The sequence below is a fragment of the Branchiostoma lanceolatum genome, chromosome 10, assembly GCF_035083965.1.
Source record: "Branchiostoma lanceolatum isolate klBraLanc5 chromosome 10, klBraLanc5.hap2, whole genome shotgun sequence".
Classification (NCBI taxonomy): Eukaryota; Metazoa; Chordata; class Leptocardii; order Amphioxiformes; family Branchiostomatidae; genus Branchiostoma; species Branchiostoma lanceolatum.
The window spans coordinates 5,357,672-5,372,674 of NC_089731.1; the positions used below are offsets into that span (position 1 = coordinate 5,357,672).

Here is a 15,003-nt window from a genome sequence, read left to right on the forward strand (position 1 = left end):
ATATTTAGTTTCTGAAGCATTACACAAGTTGGCTTGCTGGTCACCACCATATAGTTATATCACCTCGTCGGTTTTAGTGTCTACATGCTTTTTATATTTCTTTACGTCACATTTTGCTTGAGGTTAGTGTAATACGTTTTTAGTGTCTGTAATTTGAGGGAAATCAAGCTTCCTCTATGCACAATTAAGTATGGTCGTTGTTGTCTTTTCATGTGACAACGAGTCTTTATTTTGATAGTAGATCCAAACTAATTGATGATAAAAGTATACAAAATACCTACAAAATATGAAAGATATTTCTATGTGTTGCGTATATTTATTCGTTTGTTCCGTTTCCAGCTATCTATACGTAATAATATGTTCATAATTGATAAGCTTACACAAGTTTCTACAATATATTGCTTTTCGATAAAGGTTGTCCCCGGTAACAAAAGGTAGATAATTTATCGACCTTACGTACATTTCTTATATAAGTGGAACTTCTTCGTAGGTCCACTTCGAAAGCAAGTTTACCATGACGTCAAGATACTTGACAGGGTTTGCACCACGACATCTTGTAATCAGGTTGACGAACGGCTGCATTTTGAAGCACCAGCTTTGTCTGTTAAAATAACCGTGACAAGATAGCCTGCGCTTAGGCAAACATCGACATAGAGAAGCAATGCAGCTGAACAGAAACTGGACATCGTCAACTCTCTTATCTTTCCGGTCATTTCCTGACCTAATATGGTTGGATGGGTTTTTGTTATCATGTCTTTTTGACCAGCTGCATGGCAAGATGGTTAAAAGGTCTTAAAACAATCTCGGTTTTGGAAAGATTCACAAGGCCTTTCCAGTGCTAACATCAACCAGAAAATCGAAGACGCAAGTATATAGTTCACTCGTCAGGTCGAGACTTAACGATGAAGCGATATCAAACAGACAGGTAGAACCCTGTGTGTGTAATAGATCAGCCACATAAGTTCCCCGAATCTGTCACTGCCGCACAAACTGTAAACGGATGCTTCATGCTTCACCTTCCGTACTGTCGTCGGACGACTTCGTCCGTACCCCGAAAGCACATGTATAGATAGGGTTATATAAAGGGCATGAATTCCGTAGGGACTCTCAGTGCTTTACGTGCCTGTAGGCGTGTTAAGCTGGCTCTGCCACCCCCTTCTTTGATCATACAGGGTACACATCTAATGAGATTATCTACGGGAACAAGCATATGTCTATGTTAAATCTAACGTTTGAGATAGAAAGCTTGACGCGAGGAAAGTAAATATGAGTAGAGAAGACGAAGACGAGACGGTGAAGTGCGGAGTGGCTTGTTACCATCCTAGGTGGGCCCGGAGACTGGCCACCCCTAAACTGTTCTGTGTAGTTTGGTGTCTGGCCATCATGACTCAGACTATCACTGGGGTCGGCCTTCTAACTGCAGTGCTGTCTACTATAGAGACCAGGTAAGTTGGGATTGTCAGTACGTATCAGTAAGAATTACTTGTTTTGACTGTTTGCAGCTGCTATGCAAGAGGCCCTGATGCCGGCGAACTGTAGCCTCCGTTGCAGTCCTTCCCACTAGCGATTTTTTAGCGATTTTTTTCTTCAATTTTTTTCTTCAATTTTTATCTGCTTGAGGCCCGTATCTGCTTGGGATTCTGTTACCGCTGTGATCCTGTGTCCGCTGACAAGGGATCACAGCGGTAACAGAATCCCAAGCAGATACGGGGCCTCAGATACGCCCCCCCCCCCCAAACAAAATCGCTAAAAATCGCTAAAAAATCGCTAGTGGGAAGGACTGCAACGGAGGCTAGGCGAACTGCCTGATCGATGGATGGAATGTTACCCAGATTCGGGGTTGTAAAACGATAATCCCTGCCAATTTTCATGTTGGAGTTAAGCAGGCACGAGGAGGAGTAGAGGCACCTTTCTCAATAGGCTGCCCCTCCTCGTGCCGGTTAATAACCTTGTTCTTTTGCGACATATGGCAGATCCCTGCCGGGCTGATGAACCCTCTCTGGCTGACTGGACCTTCTCTGGCTAGCATACTACGATTTTCGCGCCCGGCGTGGATCTGCTTGGAGATTAACTGATTGACTGAATGACATATTCTTGACGTGTTTTCAAACTCTACACTGTCTAAATCTTGAGATCCATTTGCATTGTTGCTTGCAAATTGAATGTACCGAAAACGGAATTATTGTATCTATCACAATATGCATCATTGTCATTGAAGGGTGTTGTTTGCCCCGAAGAGGAAACCTTTTGTTTGAAGTATTCAAGTTGTCTCTTTCTGCAGCTTAAGTCTACAAACATTGTTTCACCAAGTTTACCGCAATTTTTCAAGTTATACCAAATAAGCAAAGGAACAACCTGTTGTTTTCTCAGTCATACTTAAAAATGCATTCAAGTTCGCGTGGTTTTAATTTCGCGGTAGGGAGAAAATGGCGTGTTCGCGGTTGTTTTAAGTTCGCTTTTGCAACGATAGTAGCGCTAAAGTCATAGGTGGGCAAAAATTTCGCGGTGGTTTTATATTCGCGTTGAAGATTTCACCTCGAAAACCGCAGAACATAAAACCACCGCGAACATTTCTGCATTTACGGTATGACTTATGCATTTTACATTGTTTCTCTAGTTCTGCTTATAAAAAAGTGTTACACACTGTCGAAATGTGCAAAGTACTAGCGTTTGCCAATAACAGGGTTACATAGAGCCGTCATTAAGAGACTTGGCATGATTATATTGCCATTATAAAGTGTTCAATGAAATTTTTCTAACATTAAAATATTTTAGAACATCAAATAAATGTTAGAAATTGTTCTTAACAGTTATTTATCTGTTAGATTGTCACAAAGTTTATAAAAATGTTGCATCAAAAGGCAACAAACACCCACTCCGGGAAATGTGGAATTGACTCTAATACACCATTCGTAAAAGTCGACATCATTTGGCGAAGGTACAGCCGCTACACGTCAAGAGTTCTATACATTTCTCTTTTCCTTCCGCGAAAGAAAGTAGTCCGTTCCATGACTCGGGGCGTCGGCAGCCCTCGCAGGAAAGCTTGTCACTGATATTTACTACCATGTATCTTCCTAATGGCAATTGTTTTATGACATGTAAGCTTGCTAGTTAGCTCCTATTGATTGATTGAGCCGAGAAATTATATTTACCCTTTTGAATACATGACCGGAAGTCAGAAAATTCCCTTACAATTTCACCGTTCATTTTTACCTTGGTAAAATTTCAAACCAATAAGAAACGTATTGCGAAACAAAGCGCAAATATCACACTTTCTGTTGGTATTTCACTTGTGGTGGATTTCGAGGGCGTAACGGATTTCCCCCTTATTACGTGAGCCCATGTCACTAGAGAAGGTGGAGTTTTCACCCCAAATAGAACGCATCCCTCGCGACTAGCTACGTACTAGCTATGTCCTACGGCTAGGGAGCACGCGTATGTCTGATCCGACTCCGTATATATCGTGGAATATTTACATAATCGTCGGCCTATGTCTTAACTACAAAAATTCTGTTTACGTTGCGGATCCTCCATTGCGTTGATTTATCGTTTTATTTTATTTTTTCACTTTTCATTTTTTTTCCGAGCTCTGATTGCTGCACTCTATCGTACTCGATAACAATCATGGCTGTTTGCAGGTATGTGTTCGAGGAACTCTAGCTCTATCGTATGTTTGATGTTAAAACATGCACTAGTATATGTAAATACGTGTACTCACACCACAGGTTCCAGCTTGAAAGCAAAGACCTCGGGATGATCGCCAGTTCGGCAGACATAGGGTGCCTCATCTCGCTAGTTTGTCTGTCCTACTACGGAGGTAGACCAGGGGTGAACCGACCAAAAATACTTGGTAAGGATATTTATCTATTCGTTGGTTTCGCTGACATGCAAATAAATACAACTAAGGTTGCCCGACAAGCCGAAGGATCACTAGCGTTCATAGAAGGCGATACGTCTGTTGCCGTTTTTTCCTGTTCATTGTGTACTATTTTCAAATTACTCCCTTTTTCAGCAACATTAAGATGTTCTTTGAGAATTGTTGCTTATTTACTGTTAAGGTATCTGTATGTTGGGGTTCATAGGTATTTTTTCCTTTTCATTGTGTACTATTTCCAGATTACTCCCTTTTTCGGCAACATTAATATGTTCTTTGAGAATTGTTACTTATTTACTGTTTAGGTATCAGTATGTTGGTTTTCACCAGCGGGGCCTTCACATTCGGCCTCGCCCACTTCCTGACTCCTGCCTACGAAGTCGACTCAGGTGCTCTTATGAACGGGACACGGGGTGAAGCCAAGGTAAGAACTACTTGTCGAGTAGCCGTGGCGACTAACGAAGGGAGTTTTTTCTTGATATTAAGGGATAGTATATGTAATATCAAGAAAAAACTCCCTTCGTTAGTCGCCACGGCTACGTGTCGAGATACAAGTCATATGCGTCTCAGTAGTACATGTAACGTTATATCAAAGAATTGCGCACGTTGTGTGCAAATTATGAGACATGACACCGACAGAACTGACTATCGACAAGTATCTATTGTGACATTTTCAGCCACAAGACAATTGAATTTTGAATTTTGACAAATTTACTTCCCAAATATTTTCCTCAACCAATCGCCCATCCAATCTGACTGGGCCTGGCCTGTCCCGAAATGCTCATGTGGCTCGATGTGACTAGACAACCTGTAAGATATACAATTTTCTATGTGCGGACGTTACCAGTTCCTTGTGGATATAACACAAAAAGGTTAAGATAGAGAGAGGTCACCAACAATCCAACTGAAGAATCTTACTTACTCAACGGTTTTGTTTTGATTGAATGATCCATGTGGTATTCTTACAGGACGTCTGCACTTATAATGGAACTACTGCTAACAAATGTGCAGCAAGTCAGGAATCATCAACTTCACCCTACGCCGGCGTGTTCGTCTTACTCTGTCTGTCACAGGTAACACCATCTCGCAGTTTTTGTAATATCGACTGAGCTTAGTGCAACAGGATAGACGCCACGGTGGAGTTGCGCAGTGACGGGCTCAACATGGGAATTTTATAGTCCCTACGTAAACCGTTGAAAATTTTTCTTCTCTTTGTGTGAGTTGTTGGGTCCTTCTGGCCCTGAGCGCATGCATACAGGAGTGCCTATTTTCTTTCCTTTTCTATAAAAGTTTTAGTGTATCTTAACATGCTTTCCTGTGGGATGCAGTCCCTGTACTATCAAAATGCACAATGTGTTAATGTACGCAGGGCTGTTTGTTTACCAGGGAAGACAGCTTCCAGACTCATCAAGGCCCCCATTTCACTTGACGGCGATCGCGGTGCGCTCCCTCTGCGACCTCCACTGAATTTGTGTAACCCTTGACTTCATAATTGATGTACAAGCAAGATGCACAAGTATGACTGGAAGGGCAAACAAAACACACAAAATGTAACAAGATTAGTTTTTAATTTGAGATTCGTTGAACGCTCTGTCAAATTTTACATTGCAGCGCGATCGCAGCGATGTCACCGTCCTAGTGGAATGGGTGTTATTTATCAATCCATGTATGATTTATCAAGTTACGGTTAATTCTTTATTATATTTGATGTTCTCATGATATGATCACTATATTGTTTCATTTATTTATCATCCAACTTATTTTTTTGTATAACTGATCAACTTAAATTGTTTTAATTTGATAAGGGAGGCCTTTTTATAAGCTGAAGCTTTTTGGCCTTCCTTGCACTGTTTTATTATCATTGTATTTCTTCTTATGTTTGTATATTCTTAAGTGCGAAAATAAAAAAATGAAAATAAATCTAAAAAACACAATTTATTCATAAATCTTAGGATAGTCCCTTCAGTTAACTGCATAACTCATTGTCCTCTACTTTGATAGTTTGTGTTGGGGATAGGTCTGGGTCCTACCAATCCTTTGGGAACGACTTATGTAGACGATCACGTGACCAGAAAGGCCCTCCCATTCTACTTGGGTGAGTTATCTTTTCAAGTATTTCTGTACGAACTTTTGGTCAATAGCTAGGTGTTGTTGTTTTTTTTTACATAGTTTTCTTAACATTATTACCCATGGTCATGATTACTATAAAGATCTTTTTATCCGTTTATTCCTATACTCAGCCTTTGCTACTCCTCTCTTAAGCCCCTGTCACACAGCAGGTAAATCGATCGCCCCACGAGTCTGTGAATAGCCTCCTTTGCAAGCCTCCCGCGCGGCGCTTTGGGGGGGGGGGGCTGATTTGCGATTTTCAACTTATGGGGCCAGGTCCTTTTGCTGGGGAGACCGTATTTGCCGGGGGAACGTATCTGCTGCGGCAGATCGAAAATGACATTTTCGGCAGTAATACGCCCAGTGTTCTCTCGTTTTTTACGTGATTTTAGACATCAATTGATGTTCGGAAGTCCCCAATCCTCGTCAAATGTGAAGGGTCAAGATAAAACCTCCTTGGTTAGATTTTAACTCCTAAATACAATTTTCTGACGATGTTTTAATTTGGTGGCGCTCTAGCGATGTACAAATACTGTCCGAGTAGCCTCCATAGCAGGATCTCTGGGCCTTTTTTGGTTTATAATACACTTTTGCTCTTTTTGTACTGGGTCGTTTGTGCAGCCAGCCCGTAACCATTCGGCCCGCTTTGAGGCGCCGTTTTCGTGCAGGCTCTACCATGCCAAATGGTTATGGACTGACTACACAAACGACCCAGTACAAAAAGAAGTCATCAGCAAAAGTGTATTGTAAACCCAAAACTCAAAGGCACAGAGAGCCTGCTATGGAGGCTACTGTCCTAGCTCGTCGACTGTGCGACAAGTGGCTTATAAGTTATAACACATTTCCACAGATTTATCCAAAGCATCCTCGTCTTTCCGCGTCAACCACATCATTTTTTTTTTCAAATCACTTCCTCCTTTCTACAAAAACCCTGACGACAACCTGGCTCTTTTGCAGGTTTCTCTTACATGATGTACGGATTAGGACCGTCACTCGGGCTGTTCCTTGGCGGCTATACCCTCAATCGCTATGTGGACATAGACAAGGGGATCGACCCTGCCAGCCTCGGCCTGTTCCCGGGGAGCCCACTCTGGGTCGGCGCCTGGTGGCTCGGCTCCTTCGTCATGGTCGGTCTGTTGGGTCTTGTCGCCTCGTGGCTGCTTCTCTTCCCAGCAGGTTTGTTTGTTTGTTTATTTCATTCAATACGCCCGGTATCAACTTGAACGACTTGAACTTGAACGGCTCGTGTTATAAAAAGACACATCAACAAACAATGTCCATGGCAAATAAGTCTACTGACTTCTCCATCCGGTGGAGTTAGCGCTGCGCTGGCTAGCCACTGGCCAATTAGATCCCGCCTTTTGCCAGTTGGATACGGTCTTTGCAACCGTTAGATCTGCTTGGAGATTAGATGATAGTAACGTTACTTGACTATTCTGTTTACATATTTAAAGACTGCGAACAGCGTTACTCACTTAAAAGCCATGCGTCATATATCGTCATATTAGCTTTTTTGCGTCCGAAATGCTTGTATGTGGAAAAGGATATCAAGTCTAATTAAATCAATTTACATCTGCTTATCTTTACACTTGCTTCTCAGCATTAAAGAAGCCAAAGGAAGAAAGTGACAATGACGAGGAAGACGGAAACAAAATGCTCCCTGGAACGGAAGTACACGAATCCCCCTCGTCGTTTGACCCGGCTAAGACGTTGAAGCAACAAGCAAAAGGTGGGTGGTTAAAAAATTTTATTGACACAATAAAAGTGCAGCTTGACTTTAGTAAGGTCTACTACATCTATACATACAAACAGTCAAGTGGATACAAATAAATTAACCTATACATAAATGTATATGAATAGATATGTGTAAATCAGCATGTTGAGTCCAACGTACCATTTACACAATGTTAGATGTTTTTAAAACCTCAATCGAGTTATCTTTCGAGCAGAGGAAATAAAAGTGATCTCGAACGAGTTTAGCTTAATGTACTTCAGAAGTAAATTCAAGCTAAATCGGCTCGAGATCACGTTCATTTCTTTACTTCATGAACAGATATGAGCTAATATCAATGTAACCAGGAACAAGAAGCCATCCATATGAAAACCAGTTCATTACTCACTTTTGTAAACGTGCTCGGCCGGTAATATAAAAGATTCATAACCACAGTTAATCAAAAGTTTTTTTTCTTCTTTTTGGAAAGATTACTTGCTAATGGATGATATCCCAAAACATGACTACTTGCTTATAGATGGTATTCCTAAACATGAAAACAGGCTCACTTTATAGATACAATTTTTTCGTACTGACATATCTTTTCCCAACAGACATCATACTGAGTGTGAAGAAGGTCTTCACCAACTGGGTGTTCATGTGCATCTCCGTGGCTTTCGTGAGTTATAATTCGTGCGGGAGTACCTTCCCCTTCATCCCCAAGTACATGGAGACACAGCTCGGCATACACAAGGCTCAAGCCAGCTTTCTGCTAGGTATATAACCTTCTTATCCTAGGACGTTATGCTTAGGTCCCGTAGGGTCCCGACCGGGCTCCGAAGCCACAAATTTGTCCCGGTTGACTGACCGGGGGTGGACTGCCAGGTGTATCTCCTGGTGCTCGCACGGTTAGCTCATGGCGTCCATTTGCTACCGGGTCCCGCGTTGATTTTAAGGCCGGCTTTAGACTGACGACGGTATACGGTCGTGCGATTATTGTTGTGAGCGACGCTTCTCTTTAGACACACGGTCAGGAAATATCACATGAAATTATTCGAGGTCCCGGCCGGCCCCAAAATAGCCCGGCATTCGCAGGGTGCCCCACGGGGCCACGTAGGGGTCACGCCCGAAAGTGCAAAACAACTACCAGACGGGGCCCCTTTTTCCAACATCTTTATATATTACGTCTCGTCGTCTCTACAAACTAGTGAAGGATTTAAGATAAAGAGAAAACAAAACATTTGAGGTATTTTAGCCCTAGTGTTTCCAGACATCCTCACAATATTGCCATGCAAACTTATGAAACTTATTTCCAGGAGTTGTAGTACTACCGTGCACTCTCATCGGGCTGCTGGCAGCTTCCACCATAGTGAGGCGGTTTGAGCTGGGACCCCGCGGCTGTCTGTACATGGCCGCTGGCCTTTCTTCGCTGTCCTTGGCTTTACTCGTGGCGATTGGCTTCACCAGCTGCCCCCGCCCTCCCTTCGCAGGGGTAAACATTCCCTATGGACAGGGGTAAGTACAATCCAAATATCACTCATTCTGTGGAGGCCCCCGGGGAAAACACACTCCAGGAAGCTAACCTTCCCGAGGGCTCTCTCCAGAGATACCGGGCTCGACGAGGAGGTCTAGTCTCTACTAGACGAACTACGCCGGCTATAGGGATAATGTTTGCCAGGGTTTCACTTGCAGGCTCCGTTGGGGATGGCAGATTGGACCCTCTCTCCGTAGCCGACTCCTTTAGCATACTATAACTCTATTTGGCCAATTTCTACTATTTTTCCAGCCATCCGCGGGGCCCCGTCCCCAGTGGGTCGACAGATGATGATGAAGTCCTGATTTGCATAATCAATACAACTTTACGGTGGTCTTCATCATATTTACCTACAGGTCAAAAACCGTGAAAAGTCATATGCATACATCCCCTTTTGCCTTATCCTGTTTCAAAGTCTTCAGCTGAAGCCAAGCCTGTGCATTTCCAACGAAATCTGCTAGGGGGCCAAGCCTATGTCTGTTCTTTCCGATCACAAGGGCTATCTACCAACCAGAAATCGTGATCCTACCTTGTCCAGAACACGGGAAACAAGAAGTGCCGCTGCTGTACCATAAAAAGCCGCTAGGGGTCCTAAAATGTAATCGTTACTTGATTTGTCGCTTCAGTATAAACCCCAACGTTACTCTGGGTAGACTCCCCGGTGGCATCGCCCTAACCTCCCCCTGTAATGCGGACTGCGGCTGCCGATTGGACAACTACCGGCCGGTCTGTGCGTCTGATGGCATCACTTACTTCTCGGGCTGTCACGCGGGATGCCACGAGAGTCACAGTTTTCCAGGTCCCGGAGGAATAAAACTATCCGTAAGACGCTTCATACACTTAATGTAATTTCGTAACATTTCTATCGTAATGCATCAAATTTTCATTCATTTGTTTATCGAGGAATGTGATGAACAAACGATGATGGACAAATCCTTTTTTTCGACTCTTTTTCATGACCCCGAAGAAAAAACGATTACAACTTTTTGTACAAGACAATAGCTTCAACTTGCAACGTGCTTGATAGAAACACAAGTAAGCTCATATTTACTTTCTTCTTGTTGTTGTGAATTCAGAACTACTCCAACTGCGGCTGCGTGACATCCCGACTGCCGAGCATCACGGGGGGAGGTACCAAGCAGCTTGCTGGTACCCAGGCCGTTACGGCAGCCACGGAAGGGACGACTGGATATTTCAATTCCGCCTGGGCGACAGCGAATCCAGGACTCATCAAACCAGACGGGGTTACAGTTTATACAGCAGCAACTTCTCTTAATGTCACTCAGACCGACCTCAGCAATGTTACCGTGATTTCGGGGCTAAACGCCCACACTAGCGTTTCATCTTCTGTACACCTGAAGGCGGGAACATTCGCCTTTTCCATTCCATGTCCGACAGAATGCAATGCCTTTGCGCCCTTCCTTGTCCTCATAGCTCTGTACGCTATTTGTAACCCCATGGTTGGCTTGCCGATAGCCGTTGCTAGCCTCAGGTGAGCATATACTGTAAATGCAGAAATGTTCGCGGTGGTTTTGTATTCGCGGTTTTCCCCACGACCGTTTCACCGCGAAGTTAAAACCACCGCAAACATTTTTGTCCAATACTGCAGCAGTATGTGACCTTAGCACTGCCGCAAACTTAAAACCACCGCGAACACTCCATTTTCGCCTTAGAGCGAAATAAAACCCATGCAAACTTAAATGCATTTACAATATTCTAAACTTATCTCTTTAGTTTGTAATAAAAAGATTAAACCGCTGCCGACAAAACACCAAACATAATATTCTGATTTGTTGTACGGTCAAACAAAAATTAAGTTCGAAATTTATGCTTTTGATATCAATTCTTTGCGGGAAGCTCAACATTTCGAATGATATCTTTCAACTCCAAATCCTAATTCTGTGATTTGGGAAATGTCATTGACATCTTTCGATGTGCTTTGCTAAGAGGCCAACCAGACAATTTTGACATTGCTATATCCATGTTAAAGGCTGTTTTGAATATACATTTAAATAGAACAATCCCCACAATGCAAAAATTGGTAAATATCTAAACGACTGCTTCATCATTAGAAAAAATACCGAAACCAATGATTAGCCCCACTCGATTATAACACTATATCAAAAACGTATGCTAGCCCTTATTGTATTGTATTGGTTATTGGGATGTTAAGTTTTATTCTATACTTCTATTTTGTATTATGTTTAGGAATTCTTGCCATACTAGTACTTTATACCGTGAAGAATTGCAAGTTCTTCTGTCCATTAATATATTTGTTAATTGAAGGATCTCTAACCTCCATTAGGGTTCTGTCACCTGACACCAAGACCTTTGGAGTTGGACTGCAAAGCCTGATGTCTAGACTGCTCGGTATGTCATGTCAAAATCAACTGTTTGAAGTAAGACGTTCCTGACATTAAGATTTGCCACAGATAAGTTGCCAAACTGTCGGTTTTAAAAGCCAGAAAAGTTTTAAGTTGTCATAAAAATGACAGTTTGGCACCTTATATGTGGCAAATCTTAATGTCAGGAACGTCTTTCTTCAAACGGTAACGGAAGTTACAAAATGTGTACATTTAAATGAGAACGAGCGCTATACACATATACTGATATTATGTAATAATGTTATGTATATACGCAGTTGGTCTTGACATATAGATTTTTAGATACATGTACATTTTATAACGTTACACATATTCCTGTGTATTTTTAATTCCGTCTTTGTGTGCGATTGCGTGTAGGTATAATTGTACGTTCAGCTTTAACTATCATATTAACATTATTAAAACAATACTGTGCAACGAATCAACTTCTGCACATTGGATTCATAGAAACCTGCCTTTAGCTTGAAAGTTCATCTGTGTTGATAGAGATCATTCTGAAACAAGTTTTAACTGTAATTTCCAACCCAAAAATTGGACTTACCCAAATTTTCGACTGTAAAACACCAGTCTTTGTCTAGCCTCCATCCTTCCCGGCCAGCAATTAAAAAAAATGAAATGGTAAAACTGTAACTTGAAAAAGAAAACAGCCGGATGGAGTCTGCAACGGAGGCTATCTTTGTCAAGGAGTAAGCTATCCACCGCTGGTATGACGTCACGTTATGCAGATAGCGCACGTGACTCGGTGAGCAGTGGATAATAAGTTGCAGAAAGTCTGTGGCGCCCCCCGTCTCTATTGAGGGATGGTTGCAAGGCCCTGATGTAAACCTGCCTTTGCTTTTTATCATTCGCAGCGTTCATCCCAGCCCCTATCTACATCGGAGCCCTGATCGACCGGTCCTGCGAGCTGTGGTCCTCCAGCTGCGGCGTGCGAGGCGCCTGTCTCCTGTACGACATGCCGATGAACCGCCTCATGTACATCGGTATTCAAGTCCTGCTCACATCTGTCACCATCGCTCTGCTGTTGGGCGCGGCTCACCTCTACAACCGCCGAGTGCTGGCTGAGGGGAAATCTCAGGCACCAGGTTTGACTACGAGGGACATCGCTACATCGATGGGGTCCTTGGCTGCCTCCATTTCTTCACTGACAAACATCGGTGCGCGCAGCCATGACAGGTACACACGGTCGCCTCTGCAAAATCAGTTCTAATTGACTTCTGGTTAATAAACAACGGAGTTGGAAATTTTCCTTCTATTCAATCCATGATTTTTCAAAATTCATTACAGACGTAGTAGTGTCGCACTCAAATTGACAAACTTATATCAGCGCCACCACTAATATATATATATATATATATATATATATATATATATATATATATATATATATATATATATATATATATATATATATATATATATATATATATACACAGGACATAAAAGTGAAGAGATAAGAATACAAAACTTGTGACAAACATGATGCATTAACTTATAACGAAATGATAATGAAGTAATAGATTGCTAGTTTTGCTAGATCTCGAATTGAAATAACAAACTTACTAGTTTTCCTTGACAGTTATTATTCTATGATTATATTGTATTTTAGCAATTATCCCCTTTTCGGGACGTAACCATTGGCAGTAAATAAGTTTGAATGATGTAATTTGTGTCAAAGCATTTATAATTCACTTTAAACCTGGTGCGATGATCTCTATTCAGTTGGTATCTATCCAATAAACGTGATTTCGTTGTATTCATATATATATATATTGCGCCGGTTAATGTAACATTTTAGATACACATAATTCATGTATTAAACCAGATATGGTACCTAAATATTAAAGAAATAAACCATATAACATAAACAGTATAAGACATTATCCAGCTAGTTGAATGGTTTATAATGTAATAAACATGTATACTATGTACCTAATTGTCAAGTTTTAATCAATACATTGATATCATTTTGATCAATCAGCCTTTCCAAATATTACAGTTACAATTGCAAGCACTGCGTTAAAGCGATCCGTGAAAATTAGTTGAGATCGTCTGACCGGATAAGCTGTGTACGTAAAATTAATGAAAGTGCTTCAGCTTCTCCCAGAATCGCATCTAGGTCTGTTCGATTCTAATCAAGAAACTTGTAGCTTGAAACTTGACGATCAAATTCATATTGTGATGTGTACAGCTTGATATTAACGGTGCTTTTCTGAAATGCTCCTAGTCCTACTATCGCCACCGTGTAAGGTCAGTCAGGACAGAAACCTGCTCACCTGACGGTGGGGACGCTTAGCGACAATTGTAATAATTGCACGACAGTAGCTTGACCACCTGCAGCTGCAATACTATTTTGAACTGCTTAGCAGCGCTTTTTAACCGTCTACTCATCATCATATCTTGCCGCTCCACGGCTGTAGCCACTGACGGGCAGTCTGGTTGGCCTCACGTATATCGTCGTCAGTGCATGTAGTTCCAAGTTAACAGTTCTGTTGAAGGTGCTGTATAGTTTCTGAAAGATGGTAATAAAAAAATGAGCCGTCATCGCTCTTTATGTAAGAAGAAATCCGTAGGGCTTCTCAACAGCGTATATTATAAGCTATAAGTCTAACTCAAGCTCTTGAAAGTTGCTTCTCGTTCATATCACTGCACGAAATGGCCTCGTATCCCGGCGTATACGTACAGGGATTCCTCCGGAAATATTCCATATCCCGGTGCGGATTTAGCGTATCCGTTAATTATATCGGATACGCTAAATCCGCACCGGGATATGGAATATTTCCGGAGGAATCCCTGTACGTATACGCCGGGATACGAGGCCATTTCGTGCAGTGTATCCCACACACAATAGATATTAAAGAATTTGGGGATCTAGCATCCAGGCTAACAATCCGGAGCAACAAGCCAAGGCAAGTCCAAGGATCTGCTATTTTGCTATTAAGACTAACGATTTTTAAAAGATACCCGAGTCCGTTTTTCCATATAGCCTCTACCAGGCTCCAGAGGTCGCTGGAAAAATAGTATACATTCGCCAAATAGACAGATAACGCACCAGAGGTGTTAGCTGGTCAAGGGGTACAGTTTGCGTAGCCTCTACCAGGCTTCGCGGGATGGCTGGAAAAATAGTAGAAATTGGCCTAATAGAGCGAATAGTGTGCCAAGGGAGTTAGCTACGGAGAGAGGGTCCAATCTGCCATCCACGTCCATCGAAATGGAACCTTACTGTATAGCGGAGTCGGACCTACCCTGTATAGCGGAGTACCTCGGCTGATTTCTACTATTTTCCCAACGATAGGACGATAGGACGTGGAGCCTGGTAGAGGTTAGTTTTTCCACTCATCCGTGACGACAAATACTTCTAGTAACCGAAAGGAAAACAGGCGACTGGACAGCT

The 15,003-nt window shown here is 42.2% G+C and overlaps 2 protein-coding genes across 2 annotated transcripts; both read left to right on the forward strand.

Annotated features, from left to right (window-relative positions):
- Nucleotides 1–1,182: 1,182 nt before the first annotated feature.
- On the forward strand, nucleotides 1,183–5,341 carry LOC136443882 (solute carrier organic anion transporter family member 3A1-like). Its single transcript, XM_066441255.1, has 5 exons — nucleotides 1,183–1,445; nucleotides 3,726–3,850; nucleotides 4,180–4,298; nucleotides 4,843–4,947; nucleotides 5,261–5,341. The coding sequence occupies exons 1-5, from the start codon at nucleotides 1,267–1,269 to the stop codon at nucleotides 5,339–5,341; spliced, it is 609 nt and encodes a 202-aa protein (XP_066297352.1). The 5' UTR covers nucleotides 1,183–1,266.
- Nucleotides 5,342–6,945: 1,604 nt separating this feature from the next.
- On the forward strand, nucleotides 6,946–12,943 carry LOC136444033 (solute carrier organic anion transporter family member 3A1-like). The gene is made up of 8 exons (XM_066441442.1): nucleotides 6,946–7,159; nucleotides 7,584–7,712; nucleotides 8,309–8,470; nucleotides 9,011–9,209; nucleotides 9,855–10,050; nucleotides 10,305–10,720; nucleotides 11,534–11,598; nucleotides 12,464–12,943. The coding sequence occupies exons 1-8, from the start codon at nucleotides 6,952–6,954 to the stop codon at nucleotides 12,817–12,819; spliced, it is 1,731 nt and encodes a 576-aa protein (XP_066297539.1). The 5' UTR covers nucleotides 6,946–6,951; the 3' UTR covers nucleotides 12,820–12,943.
- The last annotated feature ends 2,060 nt before the right edge of the window (nucleotides 12,944–15,003 follow it).

What these genes read in the sequence shown, in the direction of transcription:
- LOC136443882 (XM_066441255.1), top strand. Translation starts at nt 1,267, where the DNA reads ATGAGTAGAGAAGACGAAGACGAGACGGTGAAGTGCGGAGTGGCTTGT. An exon ending in CTGTCTACTATAGAGACCAG is followed by an intron (nt 1,446 to 3,725) that starts GTAAGTTGGGAT and finishes CTCACACCACAG; the next exon opens with GTTCCAGCTTGAAAGCAAAG. An exon ending in GGACACGGGGTGAAGCCAAG is followed by an intron (nt 4,299 to 4,842) that starts GTAAGAACTACT and finishes GTATTCTTACAG; the next exon opens with GACGTCTGCACTTATAATGG.
- LOC136444033 (XM_066441442.1), top strand. Translation starts at nt 6,952, where the DNA reads ATGATGTACGGATTAGGACCGTCACTCGGGCTGTTCCTTGGCGGCTAT. An exon ending in GTTGAAGCAACAAGCAAAAG is followed by an intron (nt 7,713 to 8,308) that starts GTGGGTGGTTAA and finishes TTTTCCCAACAG; the next exon opens with ACATCATACTGAGTGTGAAG. An exon ending in CCGGAGGAATAAAACTATCC is followed by an intron (nt 10,051 to 10,304) that starts GTAAGACGCTTC and finishes TTGTGAATTCAG; the next exon opens with AACTACTCCAACTGCGGCTG.